This window comes from Uloborus diversus, chromosome 4, assembly GCF_026930045.1.
Source record: "Uloborus diversus isolate 005 chromosome 4, Udiv.v.3.1, whole genome shotgun sequence".
Classification (NCBI taxonomy): domain Eukaryota; kingdom Metazoa; phylum Arthropoda; class Arachnida; order Araneae; family Uloboridae; genus Uloborus; species Uloborus diversus.
In genome coordinates, this window is record NC_072734.1 from 74,910,249 (window position 1) to 74,933,095 (window position 22,847).

Genomic DNA, 22,847 nt, shown 5'->3' on the forward strand with positions numbered 1-22,847 from the left:
GCTGATATCTAAAATTGTTGTATTGTTGAATATTTTTGCATTTTGTCTGACTGTTCAGGGCTTTTCTCAAGTCAAATCTTAAAAAAACTTTTTCCCACAAGATTGGCAAATGGATTTGACTGATTATTTTCCATTTTACTGGAAATTTGATAAAAATTGTGTTTTTTTTATTATTTGTGCTGACTGGACACTTTCTCATTATCCAATCTACCAGCAGAAATCTCGCCAAATGTTATGCAGAAAGATTTCAGTAGCTGATGCATTTGGCAGTTTTTTCAACTGTCGCTGTTTTTAAAACCAAAGACTTCATAATAATGTATCTCAGCTTTCACTATGTAAACAAAATATCTCCATTAAAAGAATCTTTAAGACTTTTTTAATACGTAACATAATCTATCAACTAAATTAGGCAAATCCATAAACAGCATAAATCTTTCATTAATTTTTCTTTTTGCACATTTTTAAACAATCGCCAAATTTCACTACTTATTTTGGAAACATTTCAGATGAGACTGTTTAGCACCATTTTATGGTGACCAAAAGTATCTCAGCATTTGGTGACAAGATCTCTTTAACGAAAGTTAGTAACATACCGTTTAAGAAAGTAAGGAGGTGGAGCATTATCTAAGGTATCCCAAAACAATTCTCGCTACTTAATGTTACATTTTAAATCGCACCAAGAACGCACAATAATTGAAATTTCCCAAAATAACTAAAGCAGGTACAAGAGGATTACGGGTTTTTTAAACAGTTTGTACTTCAATAGATGTACAGAAAAGGTAAGACTCCATGTAAAAACATATGTATTAACTGATAAATCTTTTTAAACATGTGAAGTTTAATTTCATATTTCGGCAATTCTTCAAATTTGTATATGCTTAGATGTCGTGCTTTCATTTCTAAATGAATACTGTTTTGCTCTTTGTACTTATTGCTATATTAGTTTTATGAATAAGGAAGAAGCTCGATTTTTAATCACGTCAAAAACGGTGTGTTTTAAATTCTTTCACTTAAAACAGAAAACAAGTGCAAGTAACGAGTGTTTCTCATAATTACTACTGACTCAGGCAACACTTGGTATTTTTGCTAGTATCAATATATAGAGAGATTCATTGAAGAAATAAAATATTTAAAAATGCTTTATATGTGTACACATAAATATACATATACCTTAATCGGAGGGGGAAAATAACTAATATTCTTATGAACAAAATAAAATATTGATAAAAACACAACAAGAGTACATAAAAATAACAAAATATAGAATCAACAAAAATTTTGAGTATTACTTATATTTCACAAGTATCAGAAGCACTGATTATTGAATTATATGCACGCCATATTTGTTTTGAGATAAAGCAAAGAGCACCACCACCTCTCCGCTCTTGAGATTCCTGAAAAATATTTCAAACAAAATCAGATTACTTTGTAAAATAAGAGTTAAGATGTGATAAAAACACTCAAGTGTTCACTGTTCAAGTTGCAGCAAAGAGATGTTTCAAGCAGGACCATTCCTATGGAATGGCACCTGGGCCAAATATTTCCTGGGACCCTTGCTATAAAGCACTTCAGGGCACAGTAAGATGAACATTAACCTTCTTGTATAGCTGCCAAACTCGCGCTAATAACTGCAGGGCATAAAATAATTGGAAAAATACTGAATATTTTTTATATTTTTAAAATTACATAATTGAACATATTATCTCTGAGTATCAGAAAAAAAAAAAAAAAAAAAAACAGGTATTAAATCTAATGTGTTAGCATTTTAACAACAATTTATGAAAAAAATGTAATGCAGTCAGAACTCAGTCTACTTCGCCCTCTCATGTCTTATCTACTATAAAAACTTCTTCCTTTGCTTCTTAAATCATACCAATAAAATTTATATTCATCAGGTTCATCCAAGTTCTATTTTTTCTCATTACTAAATATTTATGACAGTCATTTGTCACCACAAGACATTTTCTTTGCCCAGTTCAAATGTAGAGTTTTGTGTTGTCTTGGGTTTAATCAACAAACATTTTTTGCAATTTATAGCAAGAAAATGAATTTCTACCACTAATAGCACATATTAGAGGACCATTTCATTCCAGTATAAGATTTGCTGGAAGACCAAATTGTGTATTCCAGTACGACAAAATGCCTACTCATGTGTCTAACTCAACAAATATGTGGTTCACCATGAATAATATCAATGTCATGGACTGGCCATTGCTTAGTCCAGACTTAAATCTACTGGAAAACGTGTGGGAACATCTAGTATGAAAATTATATGAAAATGAGAGCTGATATTTTTCGACCCAGGATCTAAAAGCAGTGATAGGGCCAGGGCCGGATAGGGCCAGGGCCAAGGGGAGGGCAGGCGGGGCTGCTGCCCCGGGGCCTCCACAACAAAGGGGTCCCCACAATAAAAATTTTACGAAATATCCTAACTTTCACGGGTCGAAAATATCGGATATATACATACATATCAAAACATTTGTATATATATATCAAAGTATCGGACATTTTCGAAAATATGATGATCTTTCCGAACCCTGATTAGGGGCCTCCACTCCTTCGTTGCCCCGGGGTCCCCATACTTCCAAATCCGGCCCTGGATAGGGCAAACATCGTATGACCCACTATGATTTCTTCCCATAGGTAAATACAAAATTTGCATTGATAAATACTATTTATAAAATTATATTATTTAAATAGGTAAATACATTTTGATGAAAAACTGCATTTGAAGTAGTAGAAACACAATTTCATATTGACATTTGTGCTGTGTTTCTTAACCTTAAATATAGTTTATGAATTTAAAAGTGTCTAGTATCTATAATTATGGGACACCTTATATTCTGTTTTTTTAAATAAATTCTTCCAACACATTCTGTTTTTTCTAATAAATTAAACCTAAATTGTGCTTTGCACACTGTTTATTATTATACACATTTAAAATAAAAATCCTTCCAGTCTTACTCTTACTGTGAATTATATTTTATGCTTGTGTCTATATTTTTGGGACAGGATGTATATACAGTCGACTCTCGATATCTTGACTTCGCTGAACTCGAATTTCTGCTTATGTCGAAGTTTTTGGATGGTCCCAAACTTCTGCTAATGTTCTTAATGGGGTTTTTTTTCGTTAACTCGAAGTTCACTCCGCTTATCTCGAAGTTTGAGACAGACATCTCTTAACATTTATTGTCCTGATTATCAGTAGCGAAACCAACTTGACCGTAAAATGACGGAGAAAATTCTGCTATTTTCACCACCTGCTCCCTTTTGTTAGGGCTTTGAAGACGGGGGCGTAATTGACAGGTCGCCACCTCTTTTGACGAGAGAAAGAGCTAAAATGCACTCGTTCACGCGTTGCTTGTTCACGCTTCGATAAGTTCTTTTCAGTGGCTCTGTTAGAACGAGTACAAAAGGGAGATAGACCAGACGTTGATAAGGGATTAGCAAGAAAGAGAGCATGTGTAATACCCCCTGGGTGAGGGCTAAACCAGTTAGTGACCCACCAATTGAACTTGGAACTGCTCACTTGAAGCTTCGCTGATCTCAGCTTTTTAGCACTCATAGCATTTAGTAAATGATTGCATGCTCAGCGTTTTGAAAAATGAGTAAGAGAAAGCTAAAAATTTTGACTATTGAAGAAAAGGTCGATTTAATTAAAGATGTAGAGAATAATCCTACCGTTAAGAAAAAGGACTTGGCCCTGAAATATGGCATACCGCCGAATACATTATCGACAATAATGTCGAACAAAGAAAAAATATTAGAACATTACGAAACAAAGGGTGGTTCTGCAAATCTTAATCGTAAAAAAATCAAGGAGTGCACATACACCGACATTGAAACGGCACTCTTGAAATGGTTTAAGAATTATGAGCATAAGCGGACTGAAATCCCTGTGAGTGGAATTCTCCTTCGTGAAAAAGCACTTGATTTTGGAAAACTCCTTGGACACATGGACTTTGTAGCAAGCAGTGGATGGCTCGAGAGGTTTAAAGCTCGTCATAACATAGTTTTTCGGAATTTACATGGAGAAGCTAAAGACGTCCCGGAAAGTCTTTGTGAAGAATGGAGAATAAGACTTCCCACCCTACTGTTTGGTTACAAAGCATCAGACGTCTTTAATATTGATGAAACCGGATTATTCTACAAATGTGTTCCCCAAAAAACTTTAATGTTCAAAGGAGAGTCCTGCGCTGGAGGAAAAATGAGCAAAGATCGCTTAACTGTTCTTGTTGGTGCCAATGCTGATGGATCAGAAAAATTACCCCTCTTAGTTATTGGTAAATCGAAAAACCCACGTTGCTTTAAAAACGTCAAATCTTTGCCGGTAAATTACAAAAGCAATAAGAAATCCTGGATGACCAGCGAGCTGTTTGAAGAATACGTGAGAAAACTTGATTTGAGTTTTCATAAAAAATCTCGAGAAGTTTTGCTGTTTGTGGACAATTGTCCAGCACATCCAAAGTTAAAAAATTTAAAGTCAATTAAGCTTGAATTCTTCCCACCAAATACAACGGCAAAACTTCAGCCAGCTGATCAGGGAGTAATTCGTAATTTAAAAGTGCATTATAGGAAACGAGTAATTAGAAAGCTCATCAACAATATTGAAAATAATAAAGAGCATACAAGTTCCATATCGGTATTAGATGCTCTTCGAATGGTTTTTAGTGCCTGGCAAAATGATGTTTCCCAAGACACAATTGCTCATTGTTTTCAGAAATGCGGATTCTTTCCTTCAAGTGCTCCCAATATTGTTGATGAGGTTAACGAATGTTTGGACAACGAGTTCAGAGATGTGTTTCAAGAACAATCATTGGAACTTTCTGACTTCGTAAACGTTGACTCCGAGCTCATTACCTGCGGTGAACTTTGCGATGAAGATATTATTGCAGAAGTAACAGCTAAAGAAGATGGTACGGACAATGAAGAGAAAATTGAAATTTCTGAACATAATGATTTGCCAACAAATGCAGATGTTAGTAATGCACTATCGATTATTCATCGTTCTATTGAAAGTCGGGAAAATGTTCCACAGGATATATTCAATGCCATGAGTAAAATTAATGATTTCATACATAGCAGAAATATTAATTCAAAAAAACAAGCAAGTATAAAGCAATATTTATTAAATGTGAAGTAAGAAATACATTTTTTTTATTAGTAATATTATTTTTGCTTATGTTCTTCAAGTTTTACACACTTTTGTATTTTTTTTTTGGGGGGGGGGAACTAATACAAGTTTTCTCTCCTATCTGAGCATTTATGTGTGGTTTTGTTTAATTACTTTTACAATTGTTTCAAAAGGGAAATAATAGTTAGTTTTCGGTATCTCAAACTTCGGCTATGTCGAATCTTTTTCTTGGTCCCTCGTACTTCGAGATATCGAGAGTCGACTGTATTAGCATGGCTGCTCATATGCAAAATTTTAAGAGGGGGCTCAAATATTTTCCCCATGGTTAAGCAGGATATTGTTCCCATGGAAACTGATTGCAGTACAGATTAGAGTTATCAACATGTGACATTTTAAATAACTTATTCATTAATGGCTGGAGAAGAAATTTTTTTACATTTCGCAAAGAAAAAAGTACTAAAAGCAAGGAAGTTCTGATTTCTAAGGGTTGGGCTTGAGCCCTCACTCCCCCCCCCCCATAATGGGCGCCCATGTGTATACGTGTTATAATAATTACTTTCTGACCATTGATGAGATGGAAAGGTAAACACACATTTGAGAGGTAGAAATGGACACATCTATTCTTTTACCAGGTATGCCAGTTTTTGAAGATGAGTGTTAGCTTTTAAATTAAGCAGAGTTACATTGACATAAATGAAACACAAGCATTAAAATTTTCCTTTCCCCTCTCATTCAGATAGATTGGTCTAAACTGACCACTGGCCAATTCCATAACAACTATGGGCAGACAGAATTTATTTTCACACTTAAGTATTTTTTAGGACAGTTCTTTTATACCACAATATGTTTTATTTGTTTATTTACTCATTTATTTTTGTGAAAAAGAAATCAGTCCTAAAACTTTTTCCACAAGTTTTTAATGGTATGTGAATCTTCTTTTTTTTCCTAAAAAGGAAAAAACCAAATGTGTCCCAAGTATTTAAATCAGATTTTAAAAGTCAATAAGTGGATTTTTTTTTTTTTTTTTTCAGAAAAGGAAAAACAAAACTCACTGGTTTTTTTTTTTTTTTTTAATTAGTTTTTGGTGGTCTGCAGATCAAAAAAAGGTTGGAAAAAGCTGGACTAAGTTGAGCAAGCATAAATACATATGAAAAAACAAAGGCACTTGTTTCAGGGTTACAAGGACCCTTACACCCTATTCAATACAAAATAATGTAAGCTTATAGATGCGAAGGTATTTGACAAAAGCTTTGCCTTTTCATCTTTAAGTTCACATCTTTTGCAGTAAAAAAGGGTGTCTTTGTTTTAACATTGTTCATTTTTCTTTTCCTTTTTAGTTGAAAAGTATTTATTTATTTATTACAGCATCAAGTGAAAAAAATAATTTAATATTTTCAATACCATAATGTAAAAACACAATAAGAAAACAAATGAATTTTAATTACATTAAATTCTAAGTTGAATTCTTAATTCAAACATAGTTGAAAAATTAAAAGTTTAAATTAGTTCAAGTACCATTCGATTCATGTCACCAATGCAGATCCAAAATTTGGGAGATATGGCCCATTTGCTATGATCTTCAGTATACTTGAAAGCAGCACTGACAATGCCACCTCTCTGAGGAAATGTCATATTTATCGACTCCACATCAAGGACGTCAAATTTGGATTCACAAGATGGAGGTAAAATCGTACCAGACCCTCTACGCCAGGTTTCCACCATTAGTGAAGTTTTTAATCCAGGGGCAATCACACTGTCATAGAGATCTGTAAAAACACATAAAAAATTTGAAGAAAAAAGTGTAAAGTAAAGGAGGCACATGTGAATATCAAGGCTCGAAAATTATATTGCCCAACATGCCCGGGGCATGTACAAATTATGATCGGGCATGAATCTTTTACCCTTACATGCCCAGTTGGGCGCATGTAATTATTACAATTTTTAAATTAAGTATTTTTAATTTTAATTATTTATTAATTAATTTTAATTATTTATTAATTAATTTTAATTATTTATTAATTAATTTTAATTATTTATTTAAACTTTTTTTGTGTTGTATATTGAAATAATTCTTGATTCAGATATAAAGCTGTGAAATTAATTTTTTGTATGATTAATGCTATATACAACAAACTTAAATATTTTTATTATTATACAATTAAAAAAAACCTGGGCATGTAAAAGTTTATTTGGGCCTGAACCTTTTAGACAAACACACCTGGTAGGGCATGTAAAATTTTAAAGATTTTTCTAGCCCTGGTGAATATGGTATGTTTTTAATAAGAGATGAAAAACTTCATAAATCAAGTTAGCACTCCCCTAAATATCCTACCTGAATGAACAAGGATAAATATTGCTAAAAGAGCAGCATCAATAAAGGCAAAAGTTTCACAATAGTGTCAGCAGACCCTATAAAACCTCTTTAGAATTAGATGAACAGTCCTCAAAAATCCCCAGTAGAATCTTGTTATTAGTCCCCAAAATATACTTACTTGAGTTAGCATTAACAGTCTATAAAATCCTTATCAGAGTAAGGGCAATAGACCCAAATAATTCCTATTACAGTTAAGGACAATAGTCATCAGACTCTCAATAAGAAAAAAAAAACATTCCCTAAAATTCCCTATTAGGATAAAGACATGTTTTTAAAAATCCAAGTTAAAATATTTGATAGTTTTCAATATACGTTAACAGCCCCCTCTAAAAATATCTATCTGGATAAGAAAAATAATTCCAAAATCCCTTGCCAAATGAGAAAAAATTTAAAAATGAACTCAACATTCTTTTTTTTTTTTTTTTAATGCATCAGAATTGGAGCAATAGCTTCCAAAAATTTCCTTTTGTGTAGGTTCTCCAAATGTCATTATTAGAAAATTAACATCAGACCCTCAAAATCCACATTAGCATCAACCCCTTCCCTCTCCCTCCCGTGAAAATGACGAGCTGGAGTTTCGACTTCCATTTTTCGTGCCTATGATATTGCCGTGCTGGGGAGTGTAGTATTAAACCGACAAAACGATTAAAACAAATTCATTTCTTTTGCCCGGAATACATTTTATTTATTTTTTATACACCAGAAGGCAGCACCAGTCCATTTTTAAATGTAATTGCAGAGATGCAGAAAGGAAATTTGGTACTACTGTCCAGATTGTGACAATGGCCTCGGTATCTCATGCTTTGAAAGTTACCACACAAGAAAAATTTACTAATCTTTACTTATATTACACAAAAGATTAATAAAATTCTCTATTTCTGTTTAAAAAACGTATTTCTTAAATTTTTGCTGCTTGCATGGGCTTACTTGTTAGCTATTTCATATATATATATTTTTTTAAATTTCAATATAAAAAATATTTAAAATTAAATGCACATGTTGTTCGTACACTTATTTTTATATAATTTTTTTTATATAACAAGAAGTTCCGTCAAGAACTAAACAAGCCTACTTTCCCGTATACCCATACTACTTTCTAGTGCCTGATCAATATTCTCAAAAATAGCTGAAATCCCAAATTGTTTCAAACATATTTTTTTAATATTTTAAGCTGATTTCTAGGGATAAAATATTCCTCACTCATCCAAAAAAAAAATAGATGGGTAAAAAAAAAATAGCAGCACCTTTTAAACAAAGCAGCTAATACACTTTTTTCCATTAAAAAAATTCTTTAACATCTTTCAAACAAGAAAAAAAAATTTTTTTTTTAATTAATAAGCTCATTAAAATAAATACATCATATCAAAAAAAAAAAATCGTTTTGTTTTCCCCTGTTGCCAAAAATATTTTTTTAATGAATTAATGCACTTACCAAAAGAAATAAAAACAATAAAATGTCAACTTAAAGAAATACTTTTCATTGTCAAAAAAAAAAAAAAAAAAAAAAACCTCTGCGCATATCTTTATGTAGAAACATAAATGACTTTGAGTTTATTCACCGAAAACTGAATACCTAAATTAAAACTTTAGCTTGAAAATAAAAGCAAGTCATATCAACAATAATTATTGCACAGTTAAAACCATAGCTGCAGAGTCGGAGTCAATCTCATTTTGGGATAAAGGAGTCGGAGACAAATATCCAAGAATCGGAGTCAGTCATTTGTCCTCCGTGTATAAATTTTTGCCAAAGCTACGAAGTCAGAGTCAAAGTCGGGGAGTCGGAGTCCGATTAATTGTCGGACACAGAAGTCGGATTCAGAGTCAGGTGCCCCTAAAGTCTCGGAGTCGGAATCTGGAGTTTGGCGCCAAGAGCTATTTCCAACAAAATTTGTTTGAAAAAAATCCGCCTTCAAGTACGGAATCTACATTGACTTTCAGTTTCCCCGTAGGCGCTAATGTTAAGGGATTTGAACTGTTCAAAATTGAACGGAAAATTGTTCAAATCAAAAAGATATTTTATATACAAGTTTTTCATCAAAAGCTTTTTCCTACAAAGTTTGTTTGAAGCAAATTCGCCTCACAGTTCGGAATTGCCTTGAATTTCCCCGTAGGCGCTAATGTTAAGTTTTTTTGAACTGTTCAAAATTGAACAAAAAATACGAAAAAAGAAGTTCAAATCAAAAAGTGAAATATGGGAATGAGGTGCCCTCGCCAAGATCTTTCGAGCAAAAAAAAGTTGTTTGAATCGGACTATTCATTTAAGAGTTATTAGGGGGGACAGACAGACAGACCGACAGATATTTGTTCCCATCTCAATACCCTACTTTCCAATTTTTAATGTTTCGATATTTATTTAATTATTTTTTTTATTTTTGATTTTTTTTTGTTTGTCGCGATATTTTTAAGATGCATTATCTATCTAGAATAATAAAAATTAAAAAGTTCTCTCAAAATACAAAGTGATGCAGTAAAGAAGTTATGCACTATTAAATTGAATTTAAATATTCCAAATTGGAAACATCATAGCTGTTTAAAATGCATGCAGCAAATACAACTAAGATAAATAAAATCATTTTACCATGCAAAAACTGATTATCTTTGGCAAAACTGACAAATTCTTTGCCTGCTAAACTACGCATAGATGTGACTCTTGTTAAAGGTGGTTTTCTTACAAAGTTAGGCCTCTTGCTGAAAATGGTAAGTGCATCTGGTTCAAGGGTTTTCCTGATTTCATCTGTGAGTGCCTTTTCATATATATTTGGATGATCAAACCGCAATTGCTTGCCTGAAATATTAAAGAAAAGAAATATAATTTGTATATTATCTAGAAATATTCATACATCTCTGATTGCTTAGGAACAAAAACAGCTTTTTTTTTTTTGCAAAATTTAGCAAGTCTGAAAGTTAAAATTGTAAAATTCTGCTAATCAGCTGAATGCTTTTATTTTATTAATTTTTCAACTGTAGAGGAAACCAACATCTTTTAAAAGAAAACTAGTTTTTCATCACCAAATTACTCATGAAGAACTGCATCTTACTTCGTTTATTTTAACTACAGGTTGCTTAAATGATGAACTAGCTTTTTATCAGACATATAATGCAATTGTATATTCAAATTAAGATTTTAATTAAATTAAAATAATTGTAATTCATGTACTTTGTAAAAAAAAACTTTAAAAAATTTTGAAAAAAAAAATCTGATTCTTGTGCAGGATGCGGAAAGATTGGACACTGAAAACAGCTTATGCATTCTTTCGTAGCACACGGAAAAGCAGGCTTCCATTATTTTACAGCTTTCCCAAAATTAAGTAACAATCTCAAAACATCTGCTATTGATGTTTTATATTATTTATTATTTCTTAAACAGTGAACAGCATAGAGCATATTGAGAAAAAATAAAAAAGGTTTTTTTTCTTTCCCTTTTTTTTTATGTTGGTTTTTTATGCAATTTGTGCATTTTTTTTTTACTTAAAAAAAAATTTAATTAAAAACCAGAATTCCACGAATCTATTGAAATTCTTGGAAAATAAAAAGAAAGAACAGCATTTAAAGAATTTAAAATCCCACAAAACTAAAAATTATCTACAAACATCAGTCCTACCTAATATAATACTCTTTTAACAAACACTGGCATTTTCATAAATGAATTAATTTACCCCCTCCCCCTTTTTTTTTCTTTTATAAAAAATTCCATTCCATCAATGGCATATTTCTTCACCAAACAATAGGCTTACTAATTACTGCTTTCCCTTTTTTTAGAATAAAAAGAGCAAAGGAGATGAATAAAAATATACTTTCATGGCACTAATGTAAATATTTTCTACTTTGAATTTTGTAACTGAGCAACATTGATGCAAAACACAATACTGGTAGGAGGCTAAAAAGTGATCATTTACTCAAATTTTTGTACGTCAGATTAAAATTTTGTTAATGTAAGAATAAACAAATATTAATTATGTCAATACCTTTTACTATAAATACTTACAAAATACATATTGTTCCAATTAGAATATATTTCAAATTTATCTGTTCGTAAAACTAAAAATGTGAATAAATATTGATTTACGTGAAACAAACAAGTTAAATCTAAAAGAAGAGTAAAGTAATACTTACATATTTCATTTAGTGATTCAGTCTTAAAAGTAACACAGAGCACTGATTGCCCATTGTCTAGGGCATTCTCAGGATACTCATAGCTTGAGGGACTTACAAATTTTGGAATGCTATGAACCAGCCAAAATCCAGTTTCATCGTTAAATGCCACAACACCTATAAATGAAAAAAAAAATTGAAGATTAACCAGCGATTGAGAAAAGTAACTAGAATCGGTGATAGCATTAACTGCCATCCCAGACAGGCCAGTAGCACAAGCGGTGGGGACTCCTCAATGTGTACACATAAGCACTTGGCAGCTCTAAGAAAACAAAGAAATAAATTTGTTAAAAATTGCAATAAAATAGGATTGAATGGACTTCTTGATAAGATTGTTTTGAGAAATCACTAACTGCTTATTGCTCTCACTTGACCACAGTTGATTATTCTTTTATTTGTTTTTCTGTGCATGCAAACTCCTCTGATCTATGGGCTTTTCTGAGCATGTCCCCCTCCTTCTGGTTGGTGCCATTCATATCCCCCAGAATTGACTTTTTTAATACCTGACCCCCCCCCCTTTCAACTTTACACAATGTTCTTTAGACAAAAGCAGCATCCGGCCTCTGACCTTCATTTGAGAATATCTTGATTTTTGACAGATTGAATTCAAATTATGTTTTTCAGAATCATGACTGTGATAGGAGCCACTTGTAGAAACAAGAAACCCAATGAGTAGGATCCTTCTGCAATTTGTGATGACAAAAAACATAATTTTAACTCAAGACCTCAAAATGGGGATTGTAAATTGACTAGGACCAGTCTAACTGGGCCCAGAGCCTGTTGCTGGTCGTCTCTTTTGTCTTTGTATTTGTATAAATTCAAATTACTGCCAAGGGCTAAATGCCAAATGATGTGAATTTTTTAATTTTCAAGAATCTTCTTCCTCCTTTTTTTTTTTCAATATGCTAACATATAGATAAGTATTGTTGGTTACTAAAAACTCTTGAATATTATTTCAATCACAGGTGCAAACGAATAAATGTGCTTTAAAAACAGCTTATAGGTGCGAAAAAGGACGAGAAGCAGGAGAGCAAAGATACTACTGTATATATTACTCAGTTTTGCACTTTTAGTGTGCTTCTGTTTGCCATACCCGGTTACTTAACAAACTCTTTTTATATTTGGCTCTTCTCATATCTTGGCTAAATTTTTCTGCATTAATGAGTGTTCATTTATGCATGGTAGATAGTTTGGTTAATGTATTAGCGTTTTAATGAGCATATAGTGCTTCCCTTTTCACTGGTTTACTAATCGTGGGTAAAAGTCATTAACTCTCTGATGGTCCTGGGTCATGAGTAAGATGCTTCAAATTCTTCCCCATGAAAAATTTTTTGGGAGCAACTTGCCACGTAAATCAAGTGCTCTACTTTCTGTCAATGCATAGCTACCGCCCTGCGCCTTGGACCGTTTGACAACGAACATTTAGCATCAGAAATATAAGTGTAAAATGCTTTTGAAACATGCTTACTAGGGCCTGAGAGGTTAAAAACCATCAGAGAGTTAAAACCCCTTGTAAAAGCACTATGAGTGAAGTGAAGATAGGCTGGGCAGTCCAAGCATGATCTCAGATTAAAAAAAAGCATGATAAATGACATGTTTAAATTCAATGAAACTGTTACTAACTTGTTTGCTTCAAAAAATATATACATGCTAGCAGTACCCACACGGCAATGCCTGTGCTATGAATTTAAAGGAATTACGTTGAATAAAAAAAATCCACCCCCCCCCCCCATGTGAAATGATTATTTAAAAAAAAAAACCTTTTAAAGTCTCTTTGGAATTCAAAACTATTTGGCAAAACATTTTGAAAGATTTACAGTAGCTTTAAAACTCAAAATAATCATCCAACTGTATAGTTCATCGTTTAACGCGCCAAGTAAGCACGCTACTGTAACCCTGCATTTTAGCGAATGAAGTGGTTTTTTATCTGCAATTTGAAATTTTTCAACAAATAACCAAAAAACAAATCGTCAAAAAGTACCTTTCATATCTATACTAATATTATAAAGAGAGAAGGCAGATTTTTGTGTGTTTATATGCTCGAGGTAATTTCCAGAACCACTGCACCTATTTGAAAAATACCTTCACTATATGAAAGGTGCTTTCTTACTGAGTGACATAGGCTTTAATTCGAAAAAATCCGATAAATAGTTCTTCATTTATTCTAATTTAGGTCCAAATTTCACTTTTAAATTCTCGAATATGGGAGTGAAAAATTCTTGCACATATTAATATTATATATCGTTGAAAAGGGTAGAATTTTCCGCGTTCTATTGTTTCAATGCTCTAACTTAATTACGGAGGGAGTAATTTGCACTTTTAGCTCGAACTTTTTTAAGCTTAGCTGAAATTTAGGCACTTCTTTCTTCATTAAATCTATCAATAAAAAGTGAAGGAATTATCCCACAGTTTTTTTTTTTTTTTTTGACGACATTGGAAAAAGCGACATTTTTTACTCCAGATCTCCCTTGGCCTACGGTTGAGAAACTTAGCTTCTATCTTCAAAGGAACAAAAGTTACAAGCATTTTTAAACCAAATTTGAAAACTGTCATTTTGATTAAGCTTGTCAATCACTTTACTTTCGCGTTTCCACGGTTACGCTTTTTGAATCCATTGTTCCTTGCGTTATTTTGCATTTAATTTCTTAAACTTATTTTACTTTGTGTTTCCATAAATACGTCTTTAAAATCCATCTTTCGCATTTTAATTTCTTAAAAGTATTTTAATATCTGTCGTCATTTTTTGGAAGGGTATTTTTGCATTGTGTTTTTTTTTCTTTTATTTAAGCCTGATTGTTGAATGTATGTCACTTGACAATTTTTATCCTCAAGGTAGACCGTGCAAAGGCGGGCAAGGCAGCTTTTAATATATAAAGATTTGAAAGCTACAGTTAATGTGATTTTATACTATTTCGTTTGTTTGGAAAAACATTTATTATTGCCAAAGAAAAAAAATCCACTTTACTCCCAAAACCGCTGAGTTCCGGTAGCGTGGTCGCTTGGCTCGTTGGGCGCTGTGCAGTTCAGTCTAGGATTATTGTTTTAAAGCAACTGTAAATGTAATTAATTGTTTTGGCGATTTGTTTTGAAAGAAAAACTTTTGATTTGTTTTTATCCGAGTGAAATGTACGATATTTTTTTATTTTTTTCTGACGATAATTTTTGTATTCTCTCCTGGATGTTTTTTTTTCGTTAGACAGATGGATTATGATAGCGTGGTTGCTGGGCGAGTTTGACAATAACAGTAGAGTTGCGGAACTATTTTTAAATTTGAAAGATATTATTTGATGTCTTTTTTTATTTATTTGGGGAAAAATTTTAAGTTGCAGTAAAAACCGCTTCACTCGCTAAATAGAGGTTTAAAGCAACTGTAAATCTAATTTAATGAATTGACAAAAGTGTTAAATTCCAAAGAAACTTTAACAAGTTTTTTTTTAATGACGTGTACGCATTTTATACAAAGAAAAATGATCATTTCACATCAGCGGGGGAGGGGGTATCAATTTTTTTTATTCAACGGACTGCCATTAAATTTTTAGCACAGGCATTGCTGTGAGGGTACTGCTAGTGTAAAATAATTCCGCGACTCTATTGATTGTCGCCAAACGATAGAGCTGCAAGAATTTTAAAGATGATGGATGGAATCATTTAACAATGATTTTTAATTTCATGAAAAATATATCTATTTAAACCTGCCAACAATTTTTTAATAATAATTTTTATTTTAGTAAATTTTTGGCTCAAAACATGTGAATTCTCACACTCATGGCATCTCACACACCTTGTGTGACTGTTTATGTTGCTTAACTTGTTTAATTAAAAGTATATACTTATTTATCTATTATTCCTTTCACAAGTGTCTCAAATACTAATTGTTTAATCATATTTAATTTTTTAATACTGTGTTTTAGTTCGTTTAAGTAGGACAAGGAGTCATGTCACTCAATAAATTCTTACCTACATTACCTAAACACAAAATGCTATTACTCATTACCACGTGGCAGTAATGACATCAAATTTTATTTTCCAAGATACAAGGGAGCCAGCCCCCTTGTTTGATATTTTTGTCAAAAAACATGAAAATAGATTTTGTTTGAAAAACTTAGTGTGGTTATTGTGAATTCTTACCTCCGTGAACTTGAATTTCAAGGATGACAATTAATGTAAAAAAAAGAAGTGCACATGTTTTCATATGCTTAGCATGTGCAGATTGTAGCAACAAAGGGAAAAAAAAATTCCCTGAGAAATGTATTTATTAGGCCTATATTAATGGAAAATTTCTCACGTCCGTGAATTTCACCTCCATGACATACCTTGTCAATGTTGTTACTTCTGAGGTGAAAACAAATAATGGAGGGCAAATACATCAATAAAAGGCGTTCAACCAAAATTATAAATTGGCAGTATATCCTCAAATTTACTAAATACTGTTTTTTTTAACATACATTTGAAACTACTAATTAATTTAGTTTAATTAAGTGAGCTTAATATTATATTCCCACTAATCATTAAGATAGCTGATTGTTTGCACATTTAACAAAATTACTACTTTGATATTAAATTGGCATCAATTTTTAAATATTAAAAAAAATTTCAATTTTTTCAATTCCAGTGAACAAGGCATTTTATATATATATATATATATGTATATATTTTTTTTGTTTAAGAGTAAAATAATTGGAACTTAGCTGGGTCATTGTTTATGGTTTCTTCTAGTAGGTAACATTTTCATGTAAGAATAAAAAAATAATAAAACAAAAGGTTTCGAAATTGAAAAATATTTGCGTTCAAAAGTTACGTTTTCTGGAGAATGACTCATATGAGGGTCATTCTCACAAAAAGGTGACTTTTACAGTCCCTTAGTAATAAATAATAAAAACTTCAGTATATTCCTTAATATTTTTTTCATGTGTTTTAGTTAAGTTTTGAACTAATTATTTTATGTATGACAATTAAATAAATTTAATATTTCAAATACAAATACAAAAGTGACGACCAGCAACAGGCTCTGGGCCCAGCTAGACTGGTCCTAATCAATTTACAATCCCCAGTGAAGATCAATGGCCCTCTTAAAACTGTCTACTCCTTTGCTCATTACCACCTCTTCCGGTAAGCTGTTCCAAGGTTCCACTACCCTGCTAAAATAATAATTTTTCCTAATATCCATGTTAGCCTGAGATTTAAATAGCTTAAAACAATGACCCCTTGTCCTGTTTTCAGTGCTAAACTTTAACCCCATAACATCTTTCGTTTTAATAAATTTAAACAGCTGAATCATGTCCCCTCTCGCTCATGTCCTAACTCTTTGCTCAAGACTGTACATTTTTAGCCTTCTAAGCCTGGAATCATAATCTAAGTGGGAAAGTCCACTTATTAACCTTGTAGCCCGCCTTTGAACCCTTTCCAATACATTAATGTCTTTCTTAAGATAAGGAGACCAAAACTGAACAGCATACTCCAAATGGGGTCTTACCAAACTTCTATATAAGGGCAGAAGAACTTCTTTAGATTTATTTGAAATAGATCTATTGATAAACCCAAGCATCTTATTGGCTTTGTTGCTAGCAATGCTGCACTGTTGGCTAAACTTTAAATCCTGACTTATTAGGACCCCCAGATCAGTAACTTTGTCTGCCTGACCAGTGGCGTACCGAAGGGGGGGCGGAGGGGGCGGTCCGCCCCAGGCCCCGCTTTGACATAGGCCCCCAAATTTCAATTTTTGGTTTTCACCAATATTGTCGCATATCTTGGTTTGAATGCTTAAACAAGTTGGCTTAATAAATCATAATTTTTTTAAAGACCAAATATTTGTTCAGGGATATAATCAATACGTCTTCGGGATCAATGGAGGGTTTATGATACCCAGGCCCCGCTTTGACATAGGCCCCAAAATTTTAATTCGTTTTCTTTTTCGCCAGACGTGCCTTATGTCATGGTTTAGATAAATAAAAAGTTGACTTTTTATGTAGAATGAATATTTTCTCATTGACTCCTGCCTAAACAAAGAGAGGGCAAAATATGTCCCACTGGCCCAGCTTTGACATAAGCCCCGAAATTGTATCTTATTTTTTCCAGTAGATCTGTCATATACATCATGATTAGAAATATTAATCAGTTACCTATATATGCGAGTATATATCATAAATTTTGTTAAATATGACTTTTTTTCAGTGACTCGTCCTAGTGTACAAAGGTACATGAGCGCTTGGGCCACGAATTTAATGGGGGCCCCAAATTTATTTTTAAATTAACTAAACCTATAAAAATAATTTGCTTTTATTTTGTTAAGTGCTTTCAGCAAAGTTTTATGCATTTTTTTTTTCAAACAATTCATAAAAAAAAAACTAATGCATAACAGATGCACGTTTATAATTTTTGATCATTACAGTATACAGCTAAAATATCTGTTTTATGTTTTGTTTTGTGTATTAAGACTACGATGGTCTAGTCTTAATTCATACACTACTAATCGGGGGAAATTACGCTCTTCGCTTTAGAAATCGGATTAGTTAGTTAAACCCACGCATACGCAAAATTTTTTTGTCTTAATTTCTGTCGAACATTAAATATTTTTAATTCTACCAGTAAAGCCGCGCGGAGCGTTTTCTCCACTTCAATCAAACGCACCAGGCAAGTATAGGGTCACACCAGAGTTTTTTGTCTAAAGAACATAAAGAGCGTTTTTTTTTTTTTTTTTTTTTGTGAGTGAGACCTAGCAGAAAAATTTTATTTAGACTGTGAACGTGTGAATTTCATCCTTATTTAGGTAAGCATGTTTTAAAAATATTTTTCTCTGAGATTAGGTGATGTTATCAGGTAAATAGTTAACTGGTGTGTCTTACTCAAAGGAATAGTAAAGGGTTTTTTTTCTGTAAAAGAAAATTTTTATCCTAAAATTAATTAAATCTGGAATGCCTAAACGTTTCTGTTCACTGTACTTGGATGTTCAGATGCAATAAATTTTTAAGATACAATATAATTTTAGGACTTTTTTCTGTTTTTGATATTTTCTGACAAAGTACAATTTTATTAAAAATATAGTATTTACTTAATTTTACTTAAAACCATGTGTTTTGCCGTGGTATTTACAACAGTGTCCGAAATCAAACCAACACTACTGAAATATGTAAAAATGTACCACTTAAAATAATTATTGTAATATATGGTACGTACACATAGTTTGAGAAACTTCAGTTTTAATACCAGGTAGGCCCCCATTTCGAGTAGCGCCCCAGGCCCCCATCTGTCTTGGTACGCCACTGTGCCTGACTAATGACTGAACCTTGCAAATAATAACTTGTACACTTATTTCCATGCCCTAAATGTAGCACTTGACATTTCTCAACATTAACAGCCATACCCCATTTATCAGCCCACTCCGTAATATGATCTAGATCCTCTTGCAGCTGATTTGCTTGTTCTTTATTTTCTACAGTCCCCATAACTTTGACATCAAGACGACATTCAGTTTTATTTTTTAATAAATGTTGCTTTAAAATCCCCTCCGTGGATGTCCCTAAGTCTGTGAGACAAATCAATTTGTAATTGGTCTCAAACTGTTTAAATTGGTTTTAAATATCTTTGATTGTATTAACTAGCTAAGAGTTCTAAGATGTTTTTAAAATAAAATTAAAAAAAAATAAATAAATTGTATTTATAAAGAAAATGACTCATAAACTTTGTCCCTAAGATTGAAGTCTCCCTCCGTGGACATTTAAAATAACTTAATAAATACATAATAGAGGGCAGCAAAAGTCAAGTCCATATAAGGTAAATGGTAGGATACTTAGCCATTTTGTTTTCTAGTGATCAACTTTAGTTCTCTTGTACATGTGTTGGATATTTGTGTCTAAATCTGGTTTGGCAAAGTTCTTAGTGTATTCTCTGTGGTCATCATACAAAAGGTAAAATAAAACTGTTTTGTATTTGAAACATCATTTTTAGATAGCAAAAGTAGTATGTTTGATAAAAAGAAGCATTCCATTTTTTTAACTTTAAAATAAAAACTCTGAAAAAATGTAAAGCTTACTTTTGTCTCCTCCGTGGACGTGGCATGTTCACGGAGGAGATGATGTGGTCCACGGAAGAGACAAAGCCTTAGAAAAAATCATAGTAAATTTCAGTTTGCTAAACAAAATATAGGGCAATTTTGTTTTGTATTTTTTATAGAAAATAAATTAAATTCGACTCTTAAAGAAGTTCATTGTGTCAGTTTTTCTGTTAAATGATTTCTGTAATGTTTTATATATATATATATATATATATATATATATATATATATATATATATATTCTTTTAATAGTAGAAAAAAATGGCAAAACCAAAAAGTAAAAGGAAGTTAGACGTTCAAATCCAAAAGAGGAGGGAACAAAAGAAACTTAGCATGAGACGTGCTAGACAGAAATTAAAAAAAAATCCTCTTATGTTTGAAGAAAGTAAGAAAAAAGAGAGAGAACGTTACTACCAAAGAAAGGCTAGTGGAAAAATTAAATGCGTTCTCAAGAAATGAATGAACGTGAAAAAAGAAAAATAAGAAAACTTTGGAAAGAAAAAGCAAGGAAATATCGTAAACAAAGAAAGTTGGAAGGAACTGAAGAATTAATTATAGATACACCAACAAGCACCTCTTCTCAATTGGACAATAGTAACAGTGCCAAGGAAAACAAGAATTCTGGAATTTTGAGAGGAAAAAAAAACAATAAGAAAAAACCGTTATAAACTAAAGAAGATAGAGGAATTAGAAGAGAAAAACAAAAAAATTAAATACTAAACTTGAAAAATATAAAAAAAGATTCAGCAGATCTCAGAAAAGTGAAGAAAAGAAAAATGAATCACCACGAGAAAAAGTTCGAAGAGAATTGAATAGTAAAGATGGAAAAAGCAAATCCAATGTGTTTAGAAAATTATTGTAAGCTGAAGCTATTGGCAGACAAATACTAACTTTAAAAGCCAAAAATCTCACAAAGTGAAAAAGACAATGCTACAAGTTTTGTCTGGTAAAATTATGAAAAAGTATCGACTACTCAATAAGGTAAAAAAAAAATAACCTCAATCAAAATGCTTAGCAATTATGGTAATAAAACTTACAAAACTGTGTCAAAAAGAGATTTCACAGAAGAAACACAGCTAAATGTTCAGAAATTTCTAGAATCTGACAAAGCAAGTCTCTTGTGCCCAGGGAAAAAAGAAACAATTACAAGAAGAAAAGAAAAAAAACAAAAGCGTTATTTAAATGATACTATGTATAATTTGCATAAAATGTTTATAAAGGAATGCCCACAACATCAAACTCTTAGTTATCAAACTTTTTGTCGTCTCCGACCTTTTTGGATCTTATTTCCGAAAGTTTCTGATCGGGAGACATGTTTATACAAAGTTCAACATACTTTCGGTATTTTCTTTTCCAACTAAATTAGGTTGCACTTTATTGATTTTGTTACAAATGCTAGAATGCTGATTTTTTTTTTTCAATAAAATAGGATATTCATAAAGAGCGAGGTCCTGAGTCTTTATTTCAAAAGCCTCCCCATTTTAATTTGTTAGTGTTAAGTAAGAGTCACATAATAGTTCATATGGCTTTAAAATGCATGTTTACTTTCATAACAACCTTTATTGACACTTTCTTACATAAAAAATATCCTCCGTTGACTATTGTATCCCCTCCGTGGACGAGGTGGGATTTAAAATATTTGAAATCTTTTTTAAAATAAAATAGAAAACTTAACCACTACTATAGGGACATAATTTATAAACAAACAAAAACATTTATGCAATTATTATTATTTTTTTACTTAGTTTTGTTAAAAGAATTTTTTTGGAGTATTTGTACCTTTTCTGTGAGAATGACCCATGAGGCAGGGAGCAGCAAAGAGATGTAAGTAGCAAAATTAAAAATTTTGAAATAACCAGTACAAATGGTAGGTGAACTTCTCCTCTGTTTTGGGGAGCACTAGTAGCCCTGGTGAGTGTTACTATACAGCATGATTTAAAAAAACTTTTCAATGAAAACCTACCTAGGAGCTTATCTTTAAATGTGTTTTACTTAAAACTTGAAAATATCTACTTACGTCCCTTTGCTTCTCATTGTCCCATATTAAAAGAAGGTAGTACAGATTAATTACTACATTTCACATAAAGTACATAGCATTTTTCAACTACTAAGGCAATTATGCATTGTTGATAAGTATTTTTTGTGCATAAAAGTTTGTGTTTTCTCAACAGTCATAAAAAAATCAATCGAAATTCTTCTTTCAAAGATAGAAAAAAATATAATTATTATTTATGTACTTAAAGTTACTAATTCAGAAATCCACATCTTAGTTTTTATTCTTTACATCCTGTGTTTCATAAAAATTCAAATCAAAGAAACTTTTTTAGTAAAACTCATAACAAAAATTTTAGCAATGATAAAAAATTTAATTTTATGTACTAAATTAATTTAATACAGTGAAATCTCATTACAGCAAATACTAATACAATGAAATATCCATTTCAACTAAATAAATTTTCAGTACCAATTTAATTTAAATTGCATTGCTTGAATCTCCAATAGAACAAAATTCCTTTTATAAAGTTGTGGTCCCTTGTAGTTTGTTGTAATAGGATTTCACTGTACATACTTAAAATCGTTTTTTAACTCACAACAACCTGTTTGTTCGTTGCTTCTTGAAGTGCAGCATTGTATTAGCCAGTTTTTGAGTCTCTGAAATATTATACGTGTAAATAGTAGTTTATTAATAACTTTTATGTCGAAATTTACCTTTCAGATGACCATTAGCTGAACCAGAAAATCCTTTAGGTGGATCATCGTTGTACATTATGTATGTAAGCTCCTGAAAATAAGCAAAAACAATCGCTCTTTTTGAAATATTTTCTTTAAAACAATAGACCACAAAAATTTAAAAAGTAAAAATGATTTTCAAAAAATGACTCAAAAATTAATAGAATAAAATGCATAAAACATTTAAATAAAATGCCCAACCAATTCTTTTCATTTCACAGAAACTTCAAAAAATCATGTAAAAAAAATTATTGCAGATAGCTGCTACACAATATTAGATTTTTTGATGCATTCACTTAGCAAAAAAGTATTCTATTCAGTTTACAAATTTTATAGTTCAGAAATTTTATGCATTAAACAGCCCTTTCCCAAGAACAAGGGTGCACCCCCCTCCCCCTTAAAAGAGC

At 31.7% G+C, this 22,847-nt stretch overlaps 1 protein-coding gene across 1 annotated transcript in view; it reads right to left on the reverse strand.

The window, feature by feature from the left end:
- LOC129219672 (deoxyribonuclease-2-like) overlaps positions 1-22,847 on the reverse strand; it is a 29,742-nt gene that overhangs the window by 4,054 nt on the left and 2,841 nt on the right. The window contains exons 3-7 of the mRNA XM_054853948.1: positions 22,420-22,492; positions 11,622-11,777; positions 10,087-10,293; positions 6,650-6,900; positions 1,290-1,394 (exon numbers count right to left, since the gene is read on the reverse strand). Of these exons, the coding sequence (XP_054709923.1) occupies positions 1,290-1,394; positions 6,650-6,900; positions 10,087-10,293; positions 11,622-11,777; positions 22,420-22,492 (792 nt within the window). The remainder of the gene's footprint in view (positions 1-1,289; positions 1,395-6,649; positions 6,901-10,086; positions 10,294-11,621; positions 11,778-22,419; positions 22,493-22,847) is intronic.